This window comes from Molothrus ater, chromosome 17 (assembly GCF_012460135.2).
Source record: "Molothrus ater isolate BHLD 08-10-18 breed brown headed cowbird chromosome 17, BPBGC_Mater_1.1, whole genome shotgun sequence".
NCBI classification, from domain to species: Eukaryota; Metazoa; Chordata; class Aves; order Passeriformes; family Icteridae; genus Molothrus; species Molothrus ater.
The window spans coordinates 15,186,685-15,202,235 of NC_050494.2; the positions used below are offsets into that span (position 1 = coordinate 15,186,685).

Consider the following 15,551-nt stretch of genomic DNA (forward strand, 5'->3'; position numbering starts at 1 on the left):
ATAGTAAATATAGGCTTTGTTGTCCCAGCCTTTGCACACCTTGCTATCCAAACTGAAGTGGCTGAGTCTCCCTCATAGAGCTGCAGGCTGCTGTAAAATAGCATCTTCCCTGGAAGATGCTGCTGTTTTTATTTCTGTTCTTTTATTTGGAAAATTCTCAATATTCCAGTGAGTCCCGGAGGAACTGGCTTACAGGATTTTGTAATAGGGAAGAAGAGGAACGTTTCTCAAGACTCAACAAGAAGCTGAGTGTTTCTGAGAAACTTTTTTTAAAGCCGGAGCAACTGCTGCTGTAAGAGGTTTTTTATGTGTCTCTAAGCCTCTGTAGGTAGCAAAGTGTTGATAAATTATGGAGTAGGTGAAATCATTTTGTGGAAGTGAGTGGAACTTCTGTGCCAGGTTGAAGGCAGCTAAACTCCCCTGCCCTTGGTACAGCTCTGACAGCAGCATGAAGGAGCTGTGAGCAAGTTACTTCAAGGTTTTGAGTATCAGAGTGAATTGGAGATCAGGACGTCTAGTATTTTCTCTAGTTTGAGTGTGAGAGGGAGGGGTTTCGCACTTCAGACATCCAGTGCAGCGCACCCTTACAAGTCAGGCGGAAATGTGTTGAAGGGGGAAGGGGCGGGCGGGGAGAAGCTATTAAGAAAACCACTCAAGATGGAGATAAACTCGTGCAGCTGAGGACTTCCACAGCCCATCTGACCCTTTGAAAAGTCACTGAAGAGAAACAGGCGCTTTAGTAGAGCAATCCTGGGAAGAAACACTTCATCCCTGGAGGAGTTCAAGGACAGGTTGGATGGAGCTCTGAACAACCTGATCTGGTGAAAGGTGTCCCCCTCCATATGGCAGGGGAGTGGAACGAGATGTTCTTTAAGGTCCCTTCCAAGCCAAGCCAGTATATGATTCTACCCGGAGAACTTCCATAAAGCTGGAAGGTTTTGGTCCCACTGTGCTGAGAGTTATATAAGACTCTCAGGATTAGGATATGGCTTGAATGTCCTTGGTTTATGCTGCAGTTATGCTTCTGAAAGTTGTCACTTGCCACCTTCATGTTTTTAGCTGTAGTATTGATTTTTAAAAGAAATTTCAATTGTTCTGCCTCCAAGAGGCAAAATCAGGAACAAATGCAATGTTATTCTGAAGTCTTGCTGTTTTGTCTGAAAATAAAATCTTACAAAAATCTGGTTTGATAATAGGTGATAGATGAGCCCCATTTTACTACAATGAATATCTGATAAATTGCTGGAGCTGGCCATGAGACAGACCACAGTTGGGACAGATTTTTAATAACCAAATTTTTCTTCCAGAAATGGCAGTGTGTGGAAGATGCCAGTGGAAAACTCAAGCTGCACAAGTGCAAGGGAATGGCAGACTTGGCAGCTACAAGCAAAGGCAAAGGCACCTCCAGTATTTTGCCCAAGTATTACAACAGCAACAGTGAAAAGTGCAATTGTGAAGAGAATGAATACAAGCTGAGCCACAACAGACAGAGAAAGAAACTCTTCTCCAAGAAAAGTAAGCAAACCCATTGCATCTTCTGTCTCTGCCTTAGAAAGCTGTTGTTTGCTAACTCACATAATTGTCTTGACAATCATAGGCATTGAATTGTATTAGCATATTTCCTATGTATCTCAACTACGAAACAGCATGTCTCATATTGGACAATCAGAGTTGAGAATATCTGGCTGTAGGAAGAATGTTTTGTTCTGGGAAATGCAATGCCCATGCTGAAAAGGCAAATTGCAGACAGTGACATAGGCTGTGGAACATGAACAGTGTTATACAGCAAATACTTCAATTTTCAGTAGCTCCTGCAATGCTTGGAACTGCTACTTCAGTAATTTATTTTCAATACGGATGTGTATACTTTGTTATTGAAGCTGCTCGCTTCTAACGTCCTTTTCTTCTGCTCAGTCAGCAGAGACAAGGCTGACTTTTAATCAGACATAACAGCCAAAGGGGATGACTGGTTTCCTTGGCACAGGTTAGTGCTTTTTCAGAAAGCCCATTTTACTGACTCTGTTAAATCTTAGTCAGACTAACATCTATATTTGAAGTATATACTTTAATTATAGATTAGAGGTAAACAGCAACACGGAATTATTAGTTACTTGTAATGTTTCTTTCATCTCACTCCACAAATACAGAGCCTTAATAATTTAGCAGATTAGTCTTTTTATATCATGGCACAAACTTGAAACACAGAGTTTAAATTTATTTTCTCCCATTATATTTGTCTTGCAAGCTGATTAGTAGTTACTAAGCAAAGTCTGAATTGAAAAAAAAAATTAGTGGTTCCATCAACTATACTCGATGTTTAAATATGTACTACAGCCAACAATCTGTAAAGAACACTAGAATTTGTACTTATTTAACTAATTTTTTTTAAGTCACAGAAGGAATTAAGTCATGGGGAATCAACAGCAGTAGATGGAAGGCACTTAATGAGGACAGGAAAACAATTAAAGTGAGGGCAATGTAATGCTATCTAGTACTTCTCATTGTTGCTTTCTAAACATTACCTAATTTTCACAACATCCAAAGGAGGTGGTTAAGTGTATAATTATCTTTAGTTTATGTATGTAGAAAGTTAAGGTAAAAAAAAAGTGAAACTTTCTCCCTCTCACAGAGGGATCAGAATGGTGCTTTTCCCCTGTGTTCTGCTCAGATGAGACAGAGTTTATACTACACCCTTCAGCTCATTAGCCTCTTTGAACCTTAAGGCATAAACTTCAGCAACACAAAACATAGCCATTGCTTGTGTCTAAAGTAAAGTATTTGCCTCCACAGATTATTCCCTCTTCCCACATCTGGGGTGTGCTGTACAGGGAAGAGGTTAGCTTGGACCTATTGACAGAGACCTTTTCATTGGTGTTGGCTATTCTTCTACATGCACTTATCTAATAAATCACACACCAAATGTAAGTGAGCCCAAAGCTGTACAAGTCAAGGTGACATACCAAGTTTTTTCTAAATAGCTTATGTGGAAAACTGTCTCACTGGACTACAGTTAGTTAAGAGAGTCACCTGGATACTCATGATGTGTATTTGCGTTTTTATGACCTGTTCTGTGAGACTTGGGATAAAGTGTGGTCTGTGCTGGTTTGCATAATTGTTAGGGCACCTTTGGCGTCTGCTACTCAGAATTTGATGAGTGCATGAGATTGCATTGCAGCCCTGCTTGAATGCCAGTAAATGCTATTCATTAGTTTGAACCACTGCCAAACAGAAAATACGAGTTTCTAACTGCACTGAGGGTCATGTCCACATTAATGCAGTAGTTCCAAGCAGTAGCAAAGTTTTGAAAGAAATGCCCTGATCACTCATTTCTGTTGTGCATAACAGAGATAGATTTGCAAAAGGTCATTTTATTGCATTCCAATCTACAGTCATTTGCAGAGAAGCAGAATGGATGCCCTGCATCTAGGGTGCATCAAGCATGTTGTAAACCCTAATAGGGTATAAAGATTGGTCTTTCAGAAAGATTGAAATCAGTTACGTATAGTGAGAACAGATGGTCTAAAAGACCAGACTAAATTGCTGGTACAGAGGCTGGAGCACCAGACATTTTGATAAAATAATTAACATTCTAGTGTAGCCGTGGTTTAGAATGCATTTTCAGGTGCACCAGTGCATTTAGCAGGCAACTGCATTTTCTAAATTGAGTAAAGTCAGGTTCACAACAGGGCCGTGTCATATATGTGCGATTTGGACAATGTAAAAATACAGAACTTGGCTGTAAAGCACTTAAGCGCCAGAAACCCATAAACATGAACATTTGGTATGTCTGGGTTTAGATATCTGGAGTGTTTCCCTTTTTGTCCTCTTTATTTCTTTAGTATGCTCTTGTTTTTATAAGAAAGATCAAACAGAGCTTTGCAGTAGGTGGAAAGTTTAAATAATGAGCTCTCAAAATCATTGGCTGTGTTGTGGCCTATTATGTTTTTCTTGCTGTGGATTTGATCTCTTCTTCCTGTGATGAGCGAGTGTATGTGATTAAAGGAATTCTTGAGCTGCATGTAGGAAAATGATGATAGGCCACACTGAATAGTAAAGAAACAGAAATGTGTACAAAGAGGCTAGTGCATTTTTATTCAAATTTCCCTGACAGTCATTTTACTTTTGAGGTGGTATCAATGCTGGATCAAAATGACATTTTTAATAACATTATTTGTTACTAAAAATAAAAAGTCCATTACTTTACAGATAATGCATTTGAAGTGGCAATTGTGAGAATGGGATATAAGAAAGTACCTCTAAACTTAATCCATATTTCTAGACACTAGAGATATTTTTTTAAAAATGTCTTTACAGGGCCCAGTTTTACTTTCTGTTATCAAAAAGAAAACCAAAAAACCTCTTTTGTCTACCAAATGTAAAATACATAGACATTAGTGGAAAACTTTGTTCCTTTCAGGTTCCAGTGAAGACAAACATGCAGATCAAGTGGTGCAACACCAGCTGGATAATTTGGGCTCTGAAAGCAGTTGACTTTCTTGGCTTAAATTCCTCTGGACTCCATTTTGCAACTCTATTTTGCGGTTGCAACTTCTTAGCAATACCATCTCTAAGACAGCTGGTTGCTGTAGTAGTTGAGGAAGAGAGGCATCGGATTCAGAGAGCTTACCAAAGCCAGACTTTAGTAACCTGAAGAAAGGAGCATAGGTGTTTTTGGCCAAATATTTAACTGCCCTGGATTGGCTGTTTGTAGGCTGTGTACAGAGGTAAATAGATTGGAGAGTAAAACCTGGGGGAAGATTGACTAATAAGTAATTAAACATTAGTATTTATGCCTGCAGTTCACTTAGCAGATCGGAGCACACAGTACAAATGTGTATTGATCTTATTAAATATTTTAGCCACTTCAGAATTTGATACTAATCACAGCACTGAGTCAGCACTGTGGGTAACATGTTAGGATAAAGCAATAGAAGCAGTCCTTTATGAGGTGCCTCGCTCCACACCAATTAATTGGTGCTAAGGCTGTTAGTTTGGCTGCAAAGGGAGGAGTAACCTGGCTCCTAGCTGTTCAGGGACATGTAGTTGATGGTTTCCTGCGGCCATCTACGGAGGTCCAGCAGGCTGGATTGGTGTATTAGACTTGAAAGGAAGATTAATTGTTAGTTGGCTGTGCTGAACAAGATAAAATGAAGATATGATTAAAGAAATGGGAGTTTATACTTTAAATCTCATTGGTATGGGTGTAGCTTTTTAGAACTTCTTCCTACCTTGGAAAAGATGATAGTTTCTGTCTCATTTTTTCAAACATTTCCTGAATGGGTGCCTGAAATAGGGCTAGTCTTTTGTTGCTTTTTTTATCCCTTCAGCTGTGATTCACCTGGCTTAATATCAGCAGTAAACTTTGAACTATGCGTGGAAAATGTGCAAAACCAGACAATCCAGCTGGTATTCTGCTTTCTCTGTGTGGTGCTGACAAAAATATCATGCTTGGCCAAGTTTCAGATGGGAGGAGATGTTTATTCTGCTTCCCACAGACTACAAAATGACTTTTGAGACTGTGCAATCTATCTGAAATGAATTTAAGGCTTATTGAAAAAAGTCATTCTGCATTAATGCCAGAGCGTGACAGTTGAGGTACTTTTTTGTCAATTTTGGTTGTTCAACCTCCAGTTCCATATTTTCTTTTCCGCCTGCTTATTTTGCTGGAGAGATTATCCCACTGAAGAAGCTGGCCTTTCTGTGGAGCATGGGATGGCAAGAAGGATCGATCTCATTTGGCACATTGGTTGAATTTTGCCTATATCAGATTGCAGAGGGAAGTCCCATCTCATGAGGTGTGCTGTGTGTTTGTCTCTTTAAATGAGAAGTGACCAAAGGATCTGAGGGACTCAGTTGTTTTCAGTAATGTCTGTGGTGACTCCAAGCCTCATATACAGAGTAAAGCCTCAGGCTCCCCCAGGGCAGAGAGCACCAGAGAGTCTGTGATACCTAGGTTGTACTTTTTTCTCAAGGAATGAGATGATTGTGTCTAATGAGTGACTCTCAGCAGTCACTGGTAGTGAGCAGGAAATACAGTCAGGGATGGACCCCATCATACAGCAGGGAAGTTTAAATGTAGGTTTAGATTTCATAACTATGTTCTCTTTTTGCCATTCCAGACCAAACAGAAGAGGAGTTCTGGGGATTTGGGCTTGGAACAGAGAATTTTGGAAAATTGTAATAGGGAAAAGATCAATGAGAATCTCGTACTGCACAGTGGCAATTCATAACAAATGTTTCATTTTGCTTTTGAGCTGCAAATGCAGAAGCAAAGTTTGAGGGAGTACATAGCACTGGAGGGTGGTGCTTCATGGAGAAAACTGACTGTCTGGGCTGCACATCAGGGAAAGAATTGCAAAGAAAAGAATTGCATGTGGATAAAAATAAAAATTCAAATACTAATCCCTTCCAAAAAATCAAGGATCTAGCCCTAGCCTTGAAGAATAGAACTGGGAAAAGGCTCAGGCTGAGCACTGCGAATACTGAGACAACTCCAAGAATGTGTTGCAGGAATCCTAGCTGGGAAGAACTGTATGATGGACAGCAGAAAAGCACAGAGAACTGTTCCCTGAGGGTGACTGGCTGTCATGACTGTCACAGTTAGTGCTTAAGGTGTGACTGCCATCTGGTGATTGTGGGGGAAGAGCAAGCATCCATTTGAACGAGCTATTTGTTCTCACTGGTGCTGGACTGCAGCATTTTTTTTCCCCTTTGCCATTCTTTTGTATTTGCCTTGTACCTGCCCTCTCATGCTCTGAGGTATCCACCCACCCACTGGTACTTCCATCCATGCCAAAGTTAAGGAAGCAGCAGTTCACAGGAGAACTGCAACAAACGCTGTCATCCCGTTAATTCCAAACAGCGCACTATGGGCTGGGGTTTTCCTCCCAAGAGCCACAGAGAGGAGCAAATTGTAACATGCAGTTTCTGTTGCTCTTCCACTTTTTCCATGCAGAATTCAAACCAAGCTATGTCCGGAATCGCTCTATCCGTTCTGTATCTGTTCAGCTGGATGGAGCTGCCTATCACCTGGTTTTAGAGGATGGGTACCAGCCCATCTTACCAAGAAACATCACCAAGCGGCACAAGGTGCAGAGGGCTGCTTTCCACCAGGAGGAAGGTGGAGACATGGGGGAATATAGTGGGACTGGTAGCATTGCAGAGGACACAGTCCCTAATCTGATCAAAGTGACCCACAGGTAAGTGCTCATGCTAGGTTTTTAAAAGCTTTTGCTCCTTAAGTGACTGCTCTTTTCATAAATGTGTGGGTTGAAGTGTGTGCTAAGCATATTGCATCCCTTTTGGATACCCAGTCTAGCCTCACTAAAATTCTTGTTCCATTTGTACAATAGTCTTAAGTTTTGTTTTAGTTTTGTCAGTGCAGAGGGGCATGAAGCTCCTGAAGAGCTGCAGCAGTGCTTTTGTCTTCTGCATTGGGTGGAGACGGTAGCCACTCTTCAGTGCATATGTTTCCAGTGAGAACAAGCAAAACTGTTGGCAACAGGGGTGTTAAACCTGCATGAAACCAGGAGAGGCCATACTCCTGCAAATGAGTGTGCAGCGGGGTAACCTGGCCTGGCTGGAGACTGAAGGCCCTGACTGGAGCATGAACTGGTTTTGTGTCACTGATTGCTTTGTACAGAGTTTTCTGTAATCAGTGCTAGGAGAGGAAAATCTGTATTATGAATGAAGTTGGATGGATCAGAAGCATTGGGAAATGGAACATACTGAGAGAGAGGGGAGGCAATTGTCTGACCACTCTAACAGCTAAAAATAACTTCCTCGGTGGTGAATCTAGGGACTGATAATGTCTCTTCAGCTGTACTTTAATTCATTTATCACCATTTCCATTTGTGAGCTATCAGAAAATCCACCAATCATTATTGATTACATGTTTTATATTGTTTAATGACTAGCTCATATAAACGTGCAGGAGCCAGGTGGCTGCTCTTGATATCTGTATTTTCCATTTGCCTTCTGTTCACAGAAGTGAATTAGAAACTCACCAATATGTGGAAATGTAGGCATCAGAGAATTGTGCCCTCTCTTCCCAGCTCTCGTGAATGTGCAGGACTCATAAATCACTGGTTTTTTCTTCTGGAACAAATTAAGTTTACTTTTGCTGCCTTAGTGGGTGAATCCCAGATTTTTACAAGAACTGTCAGGAAGGTTGTACATTATTCATGAGACTTCCCTAACAGAAAAGAAGGCTGTGGGACAACATGCACGGGGTAGTTTAAAGAAAATAAAGGAACACTGCAGATATTCATCTTTAATTTAAACAAGCATTCAGAAATGGCTGCATGGTATTCAACCCCTAATAAACTTTCCAGGTAAATCTGTCAAGTAGTGGTTTTTTGTTTTCTTCTTTATTAAATAATTTTAAAAACTGGATTTCACTAGAAGTTAGTGAAACATAAAGATTTTATATTGTCAGAGGGTGTTTTGCTTTCAAAGTGAAGGAGATACCCTTGAAAGATTTTATCACTTTTGTAGAAAATAGTAAAACTTCTTTGTTTCTGTTTTGTTTTTTTGAGTTTTTTCTCTTTTCTTTATGGTGTAGTAATGCATCTTACCTTGCGACTACCCCTGCATCACTTAATTATGCATCGAGAAATTGCTTCTGAGTAATGCTTTCAATGCTTGCTAGTTAGTAATGATTATTTATGCAGAAAGTCTAATGAATAAGCAAGAATTCTGTGTAGCATGATTTACATACAGAAATGAAACAGTCAACAGGTTCTGCTTGATAGAAATATTCTCATTGAATTTTTCTACTTAAAAATTTCCATGGCAACTCCAACCCAGACTTCCTTCCTGGTTCAGAGCACACTAGTATTTTCTTGAATGAACATTGTTTTTTGAATTCTGTATGTCATTTCCAGTCCGTGGTCTTTTTGTCCTGGAGCTGTGTTATGAAGAGCAGCTGTTTGCATTGCTCGGTGTGTGTGTGTATCCACTGTAATAATAAACACTGTTTGCTTTTCCATGCCAAGGTGCTCTATCCTGGAGAATGATACCGTTCAGTGTGACACAGATCTGTACAGGTCACTGCAAGCTTGGAAGGACCACAAACTTCATATTGACCATGAGGTCAGTGATGTTTTCCGCGTGTGATTTTAGCATTGTTTTCTGTGGGGTGATAGGATCATGCTGACTATCTGTGTCTGCCTCTGGGTGTCTTTTTCCCTCCATGGAACCTTGTGAATTTGCTGGCTAATTTCAGAATAGACATTTCAGAAATAATTAAATTATTACAAGTTTGTGAAGACAAGATGCTGAGGAGGACAGAACTGCAACTGAAAGCACAGCTGAGAAATGTCATGTGCCTTATGAGGCAAGTAAGACTTAAAGCTGTCCCTATCCTGGGAAAAAAAATAATCTGGATCTTTTTATCATCTTAGTAGTCCTGTTCCCCAGTGGGGAACCTCTCAAAACAGTCCTTCAGTATCAAATATAAAGGCCCAAGGAAAAGTGAGCTTCATTAGTTTTGGTGCTTCTAGAATTAATTTCTTTCACTTGCTACTGCTTTTCTTAACCTTGCACTTTTGAGTTGAATTTTTTCATAGGATTGTGTATATGGAGAACTTAGAGGTAATTTGCTGTATGAAATTTGCCAGTAAGACTTTATCTGACATTTTTGTCACTAAGATTAGCTCAAACCCTTCATGTGTATTGTATATGAAAGAGGGTCAAAGGACCAGGTAAGGATGGAACAAATGCCAGAGAGAAGCATAAGGGATGGACATCCTGTAATCTCTTACCAAATTACATAAATTCACAGTAAAGTTCTATGTAAGAACTTCTTGGTCCCCTTTTCTTGTAAAGATTGACACACAGGGCAAATACTTAAAAACTTACTATTCTGCTAAGATTAAAAAAGGGCAATTTTAATATTACCACGGTCCTGTAATTGTTTTTTCTTCAGAAAATGTAGCCAATATGGAGTGTCAAAGGAAATGAGAACGCACTTCTGTCCAATTGTGTTCCTGATTTAGGGTCACAGGGCTGGGTTCTTTGTCCATTTTCCTTGAACACTCTGTCCTGTCTCTGCTTCTACTACACCTATGGTTACTGATGGCCAACAACAGTTCTGCAGAGACTGTTGTTCACATTAGATTACTTTGATTTTTCTGCTGTGCAGAGGCCTGCAATACCCGAGTGGAAATGGGCCATGTTGTATGTAAGCCAGACTGAGCAAAAGCAGGAGTTTCATTTAGTGACAAAAGGCAGTTAAAAATAAACCTCAGGGGTGGCACAATTAACTGCTGATTGCTGTCCCATGTGTCCAGACACTGCTAAAGCCTGCTATGCAAAGTGACAGAACCTTGCTGCTTTCCTTCTTCAAAACCTCTGAAGAGGGGATTTCAGATCACTCCTGCCCTATCCTCTTCCCAGTGTCAGAACACACTGAATTGTAATGACTTTGTTTTCCTTTGAGCAGCCTTTCTCCCCTTGTGAATGTGCTGTAGAGAGGCAAAACCAGAGTGGATGCAGGAGTGTCTGTCTACCTGCAACTGTGTGTCCCCTCATTCCCACAGCAAAGCATTCTGCTTTCAGAGTCAAGAATCAGAGCAGGCAAACTGAGCCAGCTTCCTCCTGCTGTAGTTTCCTTCTGGAAAGCAAGATAATTTGAAAATGCTTGTTAGTGGTGAGAGCCACGGAAGGTACTGAAGAGGAAGCTCTTGGTGACAGTAAAATGAGTTTGAGAAGGTTAGAATAGCACTAAATCATGCTGGTTTTTTTCAAACTCTGTCTTTGTGCCTTTTTTTTTTTAGATTGAAACTTTGCAAAATAAAATAAAAAACCTGAGGGAGGTGAGAGGTCATCTAAAGAAGAAGCGACCTGAAGAGTGTGATTGTAACAAGCTAAGGTATTTTTTGGTGTACTTCTGAATAATTATTTGTAGTGTGCAACTGTAACTGATGTATCAGATCTCACCGATCTGATTTATCAGATCTCACAGGAGAGATCAGGATCTTGTTTGTTCAGTGGTTGTGCTGACTGTACTCTGTGTACACATTCAGGGGAAGTGTCCACAGGCTGCTGCACAAGTACAAGGCCCACTGTCTGCCAGGCAGGAGTTTAATTGGACAATTGAGCTCTTGCTCTGCAAATAAGCACAACAGAAAATCTTCCAAAATCAAAAGGTAACCCAAACAGAATTTGCCCCTGAGAAAAGCTGTTCGGAAGGAGACCCAGGAGCACGTTCTCCTGCTCATGGTGGTGACAGAGCCAGCTCTGAGGCTGCTGAGAGCCAGGTGTCACTGAGAGTACTGCAGCCACAGTGGCAGAATGGTATGAGTATCAACCAAAAAAAGAAAGCTGTATCTGAATGGAGTCATAACTGCCTGGCAGCTGTGCTTTAGCTGCGCCTAAAGCACCTGTTACCAAGTAGACTCTGTGAGAGCGTGTGGATAAAACTTCTCTATCCTATTGGTGTCACAGAATGCCTTTTTGAACATGCTGAAAACCTCGGAGGTGCACGCACTCTACAGATAGGATGTTTATAATTGTTGTGGACTGTGGATGTGGCCTGTGTGCATCCTGCAACATCGTTTCAGCAGCAGATCCACTAAAATATTGAGAGCATCAATTTCTTGGGTTATGGGAGCCCATGTCAAAAACTGCTTAAGATGTATTATTCTAGATGGTAACCAGACAGAAAGTTTATATTGGTTTATAATCCACTGCTTTCAAAACTGATTAACTGCGTTTACATAAACTGAGTTTACTTAATATGTACTGTCAAGATTAAGTTATTTTTGGTGAATGTTTTATAGAAAATGTAAAACATGTTTATTTTCAGACTGATACACTTTTATTTGTGCGTAGCATGATTGAGATGATTAAACCCACTGAAATCCAAGAGATTAATCATCTGAGTTACATATGGTCAAGTGTTTGTATTGCAATTGCTTTGATTTAGCGTTTAGAATTAGTTGATGAAATGCCCAGCATCCGTGCAAGATTAAAAAATTGACTGAAGAAGATAGTTCTTAAATAATCTTATTTTGTTAATTTGTTACACTAATAGAACTTACAAAAGCTCCCAAAAGTTTTAAGAATTTAAAAGATTTATTTTGAAGGAGATTTTAATCTGGCATCTAATTGAATTCAGATGTACTGTTTAGAAAACAACAGTTATTAAACTAAGTTTGTGTTTACTGATTTGTGTATGTAGTAACTTTATCAATAAGAAAATATTGCCAGTGACTGCGGCTGCTCTTTTTTTTAAACTTTGGTAATTCCACAGAAAGGAAATTTCTGCAAAATACTGTAAGAGTTTCTTGAGAGGCAAAGCAGTGGTAACCCAGCGAGAATGTGTATGTCTGCTTACACTCTGCATATCTCTGAATATATTAGACAGTGCTCTTGCTGGGACAGTTCAAGCCATCTTGTTCAAGTTTTCCTGAAACTTTCAGCTAGTAATAATGCAGGACACACCCACACCCCTTCCCAGCCCTACAAAGTACAGCTGGTATTGAAATTTTTGCATTCGTAAGGAAAATGACAGGAGGGTAGTATAAACTTGTCATTATCAGAACAAATTAGGGAATACTCTGCTGCAGAAATGTAATTTAATTACAAATCTATTTATTCTATGTGCCTCATGTGGGGAAGCAACCCGTTAAAACTAAAATAATAGTAAATTGTAGCTGGATGTGGATGTACATTGCAATGCAGTGTTAGCACAGCAAGTGTCACTGTGGACAAAGGATCTGAGGAAACAGAGACACAGTGAGGCTGGGAAGTGCCTGATCCAGTCGAGCGAGGCTGCCTTTATTCATCACACACACGAATAAATTGAAGGGAGAAGCGACACTTGATTAAACCTGCTTCAAGTCCAATATGATAATGTTATAAGAACAGGGGCAGTTGTCTTGCTGTTGTTCACCAGCAATGCTGTTTTTATTTTCCAGTTACCATTCAAAACACAAGAGCAAACTGAGACACAAAGGATCCGGTCTTCATCCTTTCAAGTAAGTGAAGGCCTGTTCCTTTGAGAGAGGATGTGCAAAATGTAATATTAATATTAGGTCTGTACAAACCAGTTACACACTAGGCAATAGTAGTAGTATTCAGTTTATCCTGTATTAAAAAGCATAAACAGAGACACATGGGTAAGGAACTAAGCCCATATCAAAATGCTTGTAAATTCTAAGATAAGGTCTCTGCTTTTGAAAAAAGCACATTACAAACCTTAGGCCTGCAAGCCCCTTTGGCTGCTTTTTTTTCCCCAGTGCTACTGAATTGCAGTGTCATCTCCATTTGTATGAAACACCATTTAAGTAAGAAATGTGGATTCTGTCCCTCTGAGTGGCTTATTTTATTAGCTACTTTGGGGTGTTTTAGCTATGTTCAAGTCTAACAGAGTTTCCATGATCCTAACATTTCATGTGTGCAGGAAAGCCCTACAGGAGAAAGACAGGCTATGGCTGCTGCGAGAGCAGAGACGGAAGAAGAAACTGCGCAAATTGCTTAAGAGAATCAAAAATAATGACACATGCAGCATGCCTGGTCTGACCTGCTTCACCCACGACAACCAGCACTGGCAAACTGCTCCTCTGTGGACATGTAAGAGTACTGTAACCTAAGGAATAGGTCAGCAAATTTTGGTTAGGCTGGGCTGGGATGTTGGGTTGCTAGTAGTTACTGGTTTTATTAGCTCTGTAACCAAAGCTATACAGTCCTCTCTATAGTAAATAATTTCTGTTTTCACTGTTGTCATTATTCTTGCATAAAAGGCAAGGAAGTAAAACCAACTGCAAATAAGCTACAGATTATTGAATACTGTACACTGATCTGCAAGGTATCTCACCATCTGGAATGTTTCTCAACCAGAGAAAGGAACTAGACAAGATGTTACTGTAATTAGTATGTGGATTAGGTATGCACAGAACAAGAAGCTGATGCTGGAATGCATTCTCTGCTTCAGAGCTCAGGAATGAGAATGAGAGTAACTGTCTATGAATAAAGTAATACTACAAACAGAAAGTAATGAGCAGTGCTAAAGACAGAAGCATGTAGTTTATGTCTTTATAACTCTTCAATTTGCAGTGGGCCCTTTCTGTGCCTGTACCAGTGCCAACAACAACACGTACTGGTGTTTGAGGACAATCAACGAGACCCACAACTTCCTGTTCTGTGAATTTGCTACTGGATTTTTGGAGTATTTTGATCTCAATACCGATCCATATCAGGTATCTGATCATAGACCTTGGGATCACAGCTCAAGAAATACATCATTGTTACTTGTCACCAATAAATTGAAATCACGCCGTATTGCTGTAGGATGAAGTTAAGGCCTGTATCATTTAAACTAGTATAAAGTGGCTCTTTCCTGTTACAAAGAAACCAGCTGTATTTAAAAAGTTACCAAATTACAGAGCAATAGTAACCAAGAAGAACCTCCTGTTTATTGCAGCTAATTAATGCAGTGAATACGCTTGACAGAGATGTTCTTAATCAACTGCATGTCCAGCTCATGGAACTCAGAAGTTGCAGAGGGTATAAGCAATGCAATCCAAGAACCAGGAACATAGATCTTGGTAAGTGCCTCTTCTATTGCACTCACAAACACCCCAAAGAACCCCAAAATACTCTTAACATTATAAAACTTGAATCAGTCAAAAGGATTTTAGGATTTACTTAGAATAGTAATGTCCTGCTGAGGGTGATAGCTGCATTCTCAGATTTTTGTACATGTTCAGTTCCTATTATGTCCTGTTTTTAAGATGAAGACTCTTAGCATAGTAATAAATAGTGCTGAGATGCAGGAGAAGACAAGGAAGAAACAATACTCGTGAAAAGGGAGAGAATACCCTAACAGCCACTCTGAAGCTCACAGACCTGAACAGAGGTCAGTTCAAGCTGGAAGGGACTTCCAGAGTTCTGCTCCAAACTTCAGCTCAGTGCAGGATCAGATGTGAGGGCATACTAGGTTACTCAAGACATCAGGAAATTTGTTAAATTTCTTGAGTCTTTATTTTTTCTCATACAGACAATTGTTAGTAACATTGTTAATTTTTCTCACCTAGGACTTAAAGATGGAAGCTACGAGCAGTACAGGTAAATTAACAAAAAAAAGTTACATTATTATTCTGAAGTACTACCTTAATACTGAAAGAGCAAGTGTGGGATTGGGAACCACATGGAAAGGCCTGGCTTGAAAGGGCATTTGCAAGACTTTTCCCCCCCACTTGCTTTGAAACTTTGGAGCTATTTGTTTCAATGTTACACTATGTTCTGATCTTAGTAGTCAAAATTCTGGCTGAATTCTTCTTCCTCGTCTTTCAGATTGTGGTACTGGTTGTTTTCTTGGTGATGGTTAACTTTTTTCTCCTTTTGCTGCTTGAAAATTAGGCAGTTTCAGCGTCGAAAATGGCCAGATGTGAAGAGACCATCATCTGCCAAGTCACTGTGAGTTGGGAGCAATTCCCCAAAAGCATTAGCTTTTACTTAACTTTTCCCTTCTCTTTCTGCATGCACCACCTTTTTAACATCATCATCTATTCTCACAGAATGCTTAGGAGGAAAGTCCTCTAAAT

The 15,551-nt window shown here is 39.9% G+C and overlaps 1 protein-coding gene across 7 annotated transcripts in view; it reads left to right on the plus strand.

Moving 5' to 3' along the window:
* The window catches only part of SULF2 (sulfatase 2), an 84,520-nt gene that overhangs the window by 65,379 nt on the left and 3,590 nt on the right, over positions 1 to 15,551 (plus strand). For 6 of the 7 annotated variants that reach the window (XM_036395793.2, XM_036395794.2, XM_036395791.2 and 3 more), the window contains 10 exons: positions 1,308 to 1,515; positions 6,956 to 7,199; positions 8,997 to 9,093; positions 10,779 to 10,873; positions 12,924 to 12,983; positions 13,409 to 13,578; positions 14,062 to 14,204; positions 14,429 to 14,552; positions 15,042 to 15,072; positions 15,367 to 15,423. In XM_036395793.2, coding sequence (XP_036251686.1) covers positions 1,308 to 1,515; positions 6,956 to 7,199; positions 8,997 to 9,093; positions 10,779 to 10,873; positions 12,924 to 12,983; positions 13,409 to 13,578; positions 14,062 to 14,204; positions 14,429 to 14,552; positions 15,042 to 15,072; positions 15,367 to 15,423 — 1,229 coding nt within the window. The remainder of the gene's footprint in view (positions 1 to 1,307; positions 1,516 to 6,955; positions 7,200 to 8,996; positions 9,094 to 10,778; positions 10,874 to 12,923; positions 12,984 to 13,408; positions 13,579 to 14,061; positions 14,205 to 14,428; positions 14,553 to 15,041; positions 15,073 to 15,366; positions 15,424 to 15,551) is intronic. The other variant, XM_054516698.1, reaches the window with a different exon arrangement.